Source organism: Typopeltis vanoorti, chromosome 18, assembly GCF_054136105.1.
Source record: "Typopeltis vanoorti isolate ZY-2024b chromosome 18, IOZ_Tvanoo_1.0, whole genome shotgun sequence".
Lineage (NCBI taxonomy): Eukaryota > Metazoa > Arthropoda > Arachnida > Uropygi > Thelyphonidae > Typopeltis > Typopeltis vanoorti.
The window spans coordinates 106,992,087-107,003,273 of record NC_143566.1 but is presented as its reverse complement, the minus strand read 5'-3'; the positions used below and the strand labels follow the sequence as shown (position 1 = coordinate 107,003,273).

At 34.3% G+C, this 11,187-nt stretch overlaps 1 protein-coding gene across 1 annotated transcript in view; it reads right to left on the bottom strand.

The window, feature by feature from the left end:
• Positions 1-281: 281 nt before the first annotated feature.
• Positions 282-11,187, bottom strand: part of LOC150097037 (sodium/hydrogen exchanger 3-like) — a 126,783-nt gene continuing 115,877 nt past the window's right edge. The window contains exons 11-12 of the mRNA XM_090408607.1: positions 10,834-11,010; positions 282-7,548 (exon numbers count right to left, since the gene is read on the bottom strand). Coding sequence (XP_090264733.1) covers positions 7,025-7,548; positions 10,834-11,010 — 701 coding nt within the window. The 3' untranslated portion in view covers positions 282-7,024. The remainder of the gene's footprint in view (positions 7,549-10,833; positions 11,011-11,187) is intronic.

The window sequence follows — 11,187 nt, the reverse complement described above, 5'->3', positions numbered from 1 at the left end:
TATAATGCAGTTCCAGCTTTCGGTCAAAAAATAGCAGCTTGCCGCTATTATTATATTATCTAATATATAATATTAATTGAAATATATAATAATATAATAATTAATATAATATAGTTAAAATTAATATAATAATAATAATAATAATAATAAATGCCGCACTTTATGCTCTGGATTTTTGTTTCCAAGGTAGCCCTGGCACTATTTCTTTTAGGACTACACCCCTGACAGTAATGATTTTTATATCCCAAGTATTTGGAACTGATTTCAATAAAAACACCAAATAAGATATTGCAAGTAAATTTATTACCTGAAATAAGTTCTACACATTACGATCCGTATAATTGTAATAACATTATCTACAAGTTTTACTCCTTTTTATTTTACAATGCTCATTATTCAATAAAATATATTTACATATAAAAAATAGCCCGGGATTTGATACATTTTTCTGACTGTTCTTAATCCGAAGAAACATCTTTAGAAAATATATATTTGCACTAGAAATATACTCTTTCCTTTAGTATTTTTCTTCATCAGGCTATGTAGATTAAAGTGCAATGCAGCGACCTCTACCTGGCTATATTACAATGATTCTATTATTAACCATGATGAACATTATCAATAAAATTAGTATTTTTTAAAGATTTATACTTTTTTTTTTTTTTTTTTTTTTTCAAAATAGGATTTTGAAAAATTGCAAATTTCCAGTTATGGATCCATCCATAACTGGAGATTTGTAATAACTATCAGTAAAAAGGAATAGAAATATAATTTTAAGACAAGTATTTTTAGATTTTTTTTAGTTTAATTATAAGTTTTCTGCAAAGAGATTTTTATTATTTAATTAAACTAAAAAATAACGAATAATCGTTATAGATAAAAATATCTACAAGTAATTTTCATTAAGAAAATTTTCTTTTGCACAGAATATACAGATCAATATACATATGTTTTATGACAAATGAAGGCACAGTGAATTTACGTTGTTGAAAATATTCATCGTCGAATACTTGGACATATCAAAACAGCACTGCCAAACGATAGAACTGACTTTGCCACTGTATATTTCTTTTGTAAAATATTACTCTTGTAATAACATATACATAAATTCACCACATCTGTATATTATATTATACCCAAGGGAAATGGACTTTACTCCTTAGCCCTCACGTTTTTTGGAAATAAATTGAAGGATTTCTCTAATTTCGTCATTGTTGGAAGATTAGAGTAATCTCGTCAACAGCAACCATTAACGAAAGTGAGAAAAAAATTCATAACAACTGCGAATTCTATATTCAGTTAACAAAGTTAAGGCTAACAATGGAGCGCGGACCTTAGTTACCTGAGCTAAAAATTGGACAACTCAGGAAAGAAACATCTCGATAAATTTCTTGATGACTAGAATCGAACTTATAACCATTTTTTTTAATCTATTGTCATGGTGGTTACCACACACACCTTCTCCCTCACTTTTATTTACCATTCCGAAACCTTAAACTAACCAGGTTGAATTATGCAATGTATCAGTATAGTATAATGCTATTTTCAATTTTATATTCCTATCATCTGGATTGGATTCAACGAGAGGATAAACGTCCATGACGCCGACCTAAATCACAGTGGATTGATGATACATCAGATTTGCAGGAGTGACATGGAAAAGGATAGCCATGAACAGGGAGTTTTGGAGTAATCTTGGAAAGGCCTTCATCCAGCAGTAGATCGACAATGGCTGCTGTGGTGATGATGATTCCTATCACTTTCTACTTTTGCATTTGTGAATGAAGTAGATTAAAATAAAATAAAATCGCGGACTGAAACCAACGTTCGTGTTTCATTCGCTGGGATTGGCAACGGTTGTCTATTAGTTACTATGCTTCTATTATTGCAGTTTGTTTCTCCAGCGTGTTAACATGCAACAAATCAGAATTGATATTTCTTTCTTTTTTCATTGAAAGTTCAGGTGGCAAACCTAGTTACAACACAATATCATCAGCGCCGGTAAAATTTATCAGGACTGCCCTAATTTTAGTTTTAAATATCCTTTCTTGATGCATGCAGTCAAGGCCTATACCTGTGCCAAACACTCTCGACCCTTTCGGAAGGTGAGCTATAGAGGCAATCTGTTCCGATCCAACGAAATTGGATCAGAACAGACACGATGAATTCGCTAATAGCATTAGCTGATTTGGCAGTAATTCCAAACGACCTAAGTTCATTTGGAATTTAACATGACTGATCTATTTCGAAAGAGTTGAGTTGGAACTAAACATCGATACTAGTTTTTATGCCTTTAATAGAACGATTAATAGAAAGAAAATAACTGCAGTAAGAGGGAAAAAATAGTGAACGTATAAAAAATAGAAAAGCAATAATCAAAAGAATTCAGGAATTTTATACTGAACTCTATGAAGATAACGACCGAGACATCCAAGAATCAACTATGGATAACTCGAGTGAGAAAGAATACGATGCCCCTGAGATCTTAGAACAGTGGTCGCCAAAGGGGTCGATAGAAAAATATAAGACATGATTGTATGGGTAATAATTAATTCAGTTAACTTGGATTACCTCCATGACAAAACACATGGAGGTAATGACAACGCAATTAAGAGTGAATCATGAGATCAGTACCTCCATCTTACAGGTCCATGAATAGGACCTGTAAGATGGAGTAAGGTCATGAAAATAGTTACTGAGGCCAATCAAGTAGGCCAAAATGACGTATTTACCAATAAACGGATGTTGGTGGTTCCTGCCGGCCGGCGCAGTGGGAGCGAGATTGCAACACGTGCGTGGTTCTTATTTACTGATACAAGTATTCGATCCCAGTCTCATTTTTGCGCATCGACATACAAGTGAGAGTTATAATTTATAATTCAATCGTTATTCATTCACGCACTAAACTTCTCTATGTTGAAGAGTTGAGCAGCGCTGGTTGTAATACCAGTGATATTAATACCAGTAGTTTATTAATATCACTAGTAATACCAGTGATATTACTAGTGATAGTAATAGTAGTAGTAATAGTAATATAATAATATATACTATATTATACATACAATAAACACTAACTATAAAATAAACAATCTAAAAACTCACATAAGCATCTTTTTTTTGCTTGTCCTATTATAATTACGTAATAGTAAAATATAGGGGGTCGATAACAAGTCAAGAAACTCTTGAAGGGGTCGACGGGCAAATAACTTTGGCGACCCCTGTCTTAGAAGGTGAAGTGAAAATAGCACTCAGGGAAAAGAAGAATGGAAAGGCCCCAGGAGAAGATGGAATTACGGTAGACTTCTTATAACTAGGAGGAAGTCCTGTCATTAAACAGCTGACCAAACTTTAATAAATGCCTAAAACAGAGAGATATTCCAAAAAAATTGTAACAATTCACTTCTAACAATAATTTTTAAAAAGGACAATAAGGAAGAAATTAAATACTACAGATCTATAAGCCTACTCCCCACCATATTTATAATCTTCACACAAATTATAAATAATAGAATAAAATCTAAACTAGAGGGAATGCAATCCTGTGAACAAGCTGGATTTAGGAAGAATTACAATATTTTGAACTTTATTCACACATTAAGACAACTTATTGAAAAATCAATTGAATACAACAAACCTTATGTCTGGCCTATATAGATTACAAAAAACCATTTGATTCAGTTAACCATCTGCAACACTAAAAGCTCTTGAAACTCAGGGAACTGAAAAATCATATATTGAAACACTAAAACATATTTACAATAATGCAACTTCTGTAATTAAATTATATAAAAACTATGAAAAGTTTCCAATACAAAAAGGCATCCGGCGAGGCGAAACTATATCTCCCAAATCATTTACAGCTGCACTAAAGGAAGTCTTTAGAAGCCTTGATTGGGAAACAAAAGGAATAAACATAAATGGAGAAAGGCTGCGTCATCTGAAATTTGCAGATGATGTTGTCCTAATAGCAGATAATCTTGAAGATTTGGAAGAAAGGCTAAATCAGCTAAATGAAGCCTCCAGAGTTATTGGATTAAAAATAAATAGGAAAAACAAACAAAAATAATGATGAATAAATACATAAACCAAAGAACTGTCAAAGTTGAAAACCATGAAATAGAACAAATTACCTCATCCTCATATGTATATTTGGGCCAGCTGATATCTATTGAGGACTGCCAAAGAAAAGAGATTGAACGAAGAATCCACCTTGGATGGATGGCTTATGGGAAAATGAGAGAGATATTCAGAAGTGCCATCCCTATGAGTCTAAAAAGAAAAGCTTTCAACCAAGCATACTTCCTGGCCTAATATACAGAGGAGAAACATGGACCTTAACAAAAGCCCTAAACAGAACAACACAACATCGAATGGAGAGAAGTATGCTAAAATAACATTAAGAGATAGGAAGACAGATACCTGGATAAGATCCCAAACAGGTGTCACGGATATCATAAAATACATTAAACAGGTTAAGTGGAAATGGACTGGCCATATTGACAGATGCAGTGACGGGAGATGGACTAGAAAAACAACAGAGTGGAGACCAATGGATGGAGCAAGAAGAGGAAGACCAAGAAGAAGGTGGAGGGATGAACTGGAACAAGTTGCAGGAGTGAGATGGGTGGAAGAGGCAGAAAACCGAGTGGCCTGGAAAACCATTGGGGAGACCTTCGTCCAGCTGTGGATAGAAGAAGAATAGAACGATCTTCTGGCCAGTTCCTCCTGACACTTCCTAGGAGAAAACATGACTCAGTAGTGAATTTATTACTCGCAATCAGAAAAAAAGAAATTTGAAACACTCGCTTCCTGTAGTCACGTCAAAGAAATGCTGACAATCATAACTGTCTTGAAGTTCTGGTGAATCAGAATTTCTTCTCCAAGACCAGACCGTGATGCTTCGTCAGCATCAGTTTCATAAATTGTCTTTTAGAATTGATATCTTCATAAAAATACAGTCGTTCCAAAACAGACCTGCAAGCGATACATTGAAAGATTGTACTTTTGACATAACATAAAGTAAGTCATAAAAAAATCTGAATGATTTTTGATAAGCTTTCCCGTATAATTTTCATTCGATCAGTCAAATTAAGTGCCATTACCATTTTTTTAATTTTTTTTTTGTATTTTCAGCACTTACGAAAAACAGGTTATTTTTATTTTATTTATATTTTTTTTACGAAAAATGGGTGCTTTCCGTACGCAATAAAGCCAGGAAGCACATTTTAAAATTTATTTCGTTCTCAACTTTTTTAAAAGGATTTATCAAACTCGTTTTGCAACTTTAATGCAATTAATCTATCATTGATAAAGGGGACACAAAGCTGTATTAAAGTTTTCATAACTTACAATTTATTAATGATTTAATGTAGGACGCATGCCTGCATTTCAACTTAATCACCGTCAGCGCGGTTAGCCTAGTGGCTATGCGCTTCGCAACCATATGCCTGGGAAAGGAATGTCTTAGGTTCGATTCCCGTCAACGACGCGAGGAGCTTAAGAATCTTCCTCAGCCATAGTCAAGTTAGCCGGTCTTGGGCGTGGACAGCAGGGTTTTTTCCACCAGTTTATCTGGGGTTTTTCATCCCACAAGCAGGCAAACCAGTCCCGTGAACAAAAACGGATTACAGTCAGGAATACTGACCCAGCCATGGACCTGATTCGTCAGTTATGCCGGTTCCGGAGCCCGGATAAAATTGGGGGGGGGGGATTAGATGGTGCCGTCCCTCCCTGTAGAGGGGACTCACGGATGTATCATCACACGGAAAGAAAGAATGAACATAATTACCGTTTGTCTTATTCAGTGAATTCGTAAAAATTTTCACAAACTGAAAAGATTCACAAGATGATGGAAAAGGTTTTCATAATGTGAATAAATAAAATATATTTAATACAATATCCTTTAAAAGCTCCAAGAAGAGGAGAATGAGATGGCTAAATCCCGTAAAACCTTCACTTGTTACAGCATTTTAATATTCAGTTTCCGTTCACCTTGAATATATACAGAATTTGATAGTCTTGTTTTACAAATAAAATCATTGTAGCACTAAAGGTGGTGCATTCACAAAGAAAGAAAAACCACCGATCCCGTATACGTTTTCGTTTGCTTCTAAAGTTAGTCAAGTATTTATTTATTTAATTTTCCAATGATATAATAGTGGCTCTTTCAGAAAACTTTAAATCTTTAGTCCTATTGATTAAGCACTTCAAAGAAACATAATCTTGCACTATTCTTAAAAACTGTAGGAATAGAGACTCTATTGTATACGGACTTGTTACTGAGTATTTCTTGCTGCAATTAAGCGAATTAGCTTTTCGTACTACTCAGCCCTATTTATTATACAACACAGGGCTTTGACGTTATTTCTTTCCTTTTTATTATCAATTCATATGAATTTAAAAATAATTCTTTACTTGAATGGTAAGCAGTTCCATTTGTCACTCGAAAGTAATTTAATCCTGCTCTGTTTATAATATAACTTTCCAAAATATTTATACTTTAAAAAAAAAGTTAATTGTTTACATCAAACTTAAATTGCCTTTCTGAATATTACAGGAAATTATCGACACACAAAGGAAACTAAATAAAGTTGTACATTTAAAACAAAAAGTGTTTTTTTATAGAGGGCGTCGTAAACACGACTTTCATTTCAACAAAAGATTTATTTAGCCAAGTTAATTCCTTAACTTTATATAACAAAATAACTTTAACGATAAATGTGTAGCAGCTGTTACTATTCAAGGAGAAAACAATATTCTTTAGGCAAATAGTACTCACTTGTCCATTTTATCAAAGAACAAACATGCATTGTTTTTATCAGCTTTTTTTTATCCTGAGATATTATGCATAGCCCAACTATCGTTAAATGTGACTGCAGATGGCGCCCAGTTCTTCCAAATGCTAGTGAATGCTATTATCTGAAAACAATGTTGTGAATGCCGTCTGCTAAAAAATGAAAGTAATTTTGCCCGAAGGTTGCTGTACAGTTTTATCTCGCGCACATAGCCGATGCTAAATTCACTGTCAGAGTTTTGTATCAGTGCATTCCTCTTCATTATCAATGTCTATAGACACAGGATTACCGGATATGCTCTTATCCAAGTTTGAATTTTTCATGGTCTGTGTGGCAGACGAACTTTTATCTGAATGATATGATTCATTTTTTTCTGTTCTCCTGTCACTAGAAGGAGCACTATGGGATTTGTTTTCTGCATTTTCAATAGAACTATGGGCATCTGAATTTGTCTCTTTTTCTTTTGTATATTCTCCATCTTCATCATCTTCTTCAATTTTATTAATTTTATTAAAAATTTCGTAGGCAGCGGGTGTTTTTCGCGGAGAGTCCGTTATACTATCAAGAAATGTGGTAGTAGGGGAAAGATATCCAGTAAAATATTCTTTATTTTCCAACCAAGGTGGAAACTCCTTTTGAAGTCTGACGCATTTTCCATCAGAACAGTCTTCCTCACGTTTCCAAGGTAACGTGGATTCTGTTACAGTTACCATCTCAGACTCGGCTGGAGGCTCTTCTGAAGCGGAAGATTCTTCTGTAAAGAAATAAAAAAAATTCATCACCATACAAATGTGTATCTTTTGCATGAAGTATAATAAAAATGTTATCTAGTTTATCAATATTTTAACTATTTTTAAAATTTTTATTTTTAATTAGCCGTAGGGCAGCTGGAAGAATGACCAACCATCACGCCCTTTGATTGAAAAACAACTGAGTTCTATTCTCGTCATAAACTGAGGAATCTTTATATAGACTTTTTAGTTAATGGTGAATTAAATAATCACATACGAAGCTAGCAAGAGTTTTCCACCAGAAACTTAGGTTCTTCATCCTGCATATAAACAAATTGATCAGAGCAAGCACACACCACACACATAAAGATACTATTAGTAGGAGGTAGACAGTATCATTGTGTATGTGTGTAGTGGCATAGTTTGTCGATGGAGGAACATTTACTCTTCACTGCCGTCTGTGTCCCACTGATGGTATAGAGTGACACCCCTTCCACGATAAATAACTGGATTTAGTGGTCTAACAATGGTAACTACTATTTTTTTTAATATATGAATGCCACCTATAGAAGGCTATAAAGCTATAATAATTTAGTACCATGGTTGGACTAATGGTTAGACAGTCTGCAAATTCTGTTTATAAAACCAAATAATGAGCTTTTCAGGCCACTTAGACCACCAATAAGCAATGCAGTGATCTCACACAGGGCGATGAAATTTATCAACTAAGGACAGAAAAAGTATTTCAATGTACGCTTGGTTGAAGAGCAGATACACTATTTGCTCTCTCAACCAGGTGGACCAAGGATACATGGTTCTGAAATTATGTGTCATTAAGCCATTCAAGTGCTGTACTGTAGTATTGGACTAGACCTAGCAATTAGAGAAAATAAAAAGTAATGATAGCTAAAGCAAAATAAAAAAAGCAATGTCATCAAGACTTAACTTCATTCCATCATCCTAAAAACCTAGAACGACGTTGACAAGGAGGTGAAAAGGTAAGTTAAATAATTCCACCGCAAATTTGTGTCTACCAGTCAAAGATCTATTCGATTGTAATTTCAAGATATTTAACGCTGGTAGCGTGTCCTTAGGCACTGAACAATAGTTGTTTTCACATAATTACCAGTTCTATTTTGGACCGATTTCCTCGTCTTGATTGGCGTCTAACATATCCACTGCAATTAGGCGATCAAGTTACACAAGATCTGTTTACAAGCGATACTTTTTTTTTTTCACTAAGAAATTCCCAAGCTCTTAAAGGTAAAAATGTTTTCTGGCACAATCCCAAAGATCTTCGTGTTTATACAAGTAACACGTGTTGGATTATAATAACGGAAGATGTAAGCTAAATTTGGGGTTTTCAAAACTAATAAAACAATCACATCCTTAATTGCTTGTAATATGTCTCTAAGACTTCATTTTGATCTGCTCCTATCGTTCTATACATGTTCTCTTTGTAAGACAAATATGTTTATGGTTTGACGAAGCCATGTCTGATATAACATGCGTCCTAAACCACATCTGCTGTTTTGAATAACAGAACTCAAACAGATATGCCAACAACTGAAATACTAAACTATATCTTTCGAATAAAAGTGTAGTGTCAGCAAAAACTCGTAAACAAAAACAACTAAATAAGCATGTGTTTGTAAACAATGTATAAAAAAGCAGTGCACATATATTAGACATTTTGGAAAACCGAAGGGTTGGGCATAAAAACTGTTTTCTTTGTTTGTTGACTAAGAAAGATGGATATAACGTCATGTTCAGGTAGCAAGAGGTTCTTCTTGGGTCTGCTATGTTGCATATGACACACTGCTTAGTGTAGGTATGAGTTGTTCAACAACTCATGTGTAGGCTGACCATATTTCCTTGAGACAAAAACGGGACGGGGGTTATGCAATATTCTGTATTCATGAAAAAGTAAGACGATAAAAAAGTTTTATTTTGCCCAATATGTATGGTGAAAAAACGTTGGTAATTATTGCTTCTGATTTGGTACATGCTGAAAAAAATTTTTTGGTTCATAAATTTTATTTATCAATGTCGACAATTAGTCATTGCGCGAAAAGTTTGGCCGTGTCGCACAGTATGATAAGCAATAAGAGCTTCACTTGCTACAATTTTATCGCTTTCATTATCACCATCACACTCACCATAAACGAGCTGATGTTTTTAACTGAAGGCAGAGTCTTTTCTGCATCCTTATGTTTCTGGCTACGTAGATGTTGGTTGATGTCACTTCTGCCTCCACGAGCAACGGGAAAATGGACATTACGATGTTGGCATACCACTTTTGTTCCATCACTACACAGCTTGTCCAGTTTAATCACCTTACTGGCCATTATGGATAAAATACACATCCTCATACGCTTCGTATCCATCATATATTTCAATGTAATATCAATGTTATTATAAGTTTAATATGCACTTCGCATCCATGGTAACCTTGACGTCTATAGACGTCTTGGCCGGTATCGTGGTTAATAAATGTGAATTATTTCCGTGGATCGTCTTTAAAACTGTAGTTTCGCCTCTTTGATGTTGCAAGGATAGACTTAAAACTTAAAAAAAAAAATGAAATTTAAACCACCAGCATTGAATAACAAAGCCCCCGGTTAGCATACAGGCAAAATAAAAACTAACGCTACAGCAGAACAGACGCCGCGTCTGAGACGCGCAAGTGTTGCCAACATGCATTTTTTATTTTCTCTCAATAAATTACTGCAGATATCGATATTTAGTATCGAACAATGCGACTCCATGGTTATACAAATTATTGGTATCTATGATACTGATATATGATTATAGGTTATGAATAATAATTTATGATTAACCAATATTAAGGTATTTTTATAGGTTTTATTACAAACGGTACAAAATTGACATTTTTATTAAAACGACGGGACGGCCTGGAAATATGAAAAAAAATCTACTGTCCCGTTCAAAACGGTACGTATGGCCAGCCTACTCATGTGACATCATCCAGCACAGAATAGACCGAGCTCAGTAGTAGCTCAATATACTCGCCAAATTAAGCTCCAAATATGAAAACTGCTTCAGTGAAAATGCAGTTTTCATATTTGGAGCTTTCGAAGAGTGAATGGAGAAGTTGATATTGGGAGCATCAAGACCCCATCGAAATTTCAATTCTTTTAAATAAAAAATAAATAAATACAAATGTGTGCTCTTAATTACAAGCGCATTAATAATCAAAATTATGAATTAAACTTTATTCTTCAATTTTTTTAATATATCAGATTTTCAATACGTATATTTGCATTCTTATTCTATTGTTATCTTACGTTTATTTTCTTTAACAGATGGGATCGATGAAGTTCTTCGATGAGCGACAAAGGTTATTCCCTCGTCCTCTGCGTTGTCTTCATCTCGGTTCGAGTTCACTTGACCGGGTAATGTATAGGAACCCACATGGTTCTCTTCATTCATGTGAAATTGGGAGTTAGGATGGAGGAAACAACCTGAAATTAATAACAACATTTCGGTATATGTATGAATATTTCATCAAGTTTTCAATTATCTATTTTTTGCACCTTTGTTTTTTTAGAAAAATTAGATCACTGCTCACTATTATTATTAAGAAAACCCCAGGGAGTTAGGGATCATCAAGGAAGGCCACATATTACTCTCACCAGCTG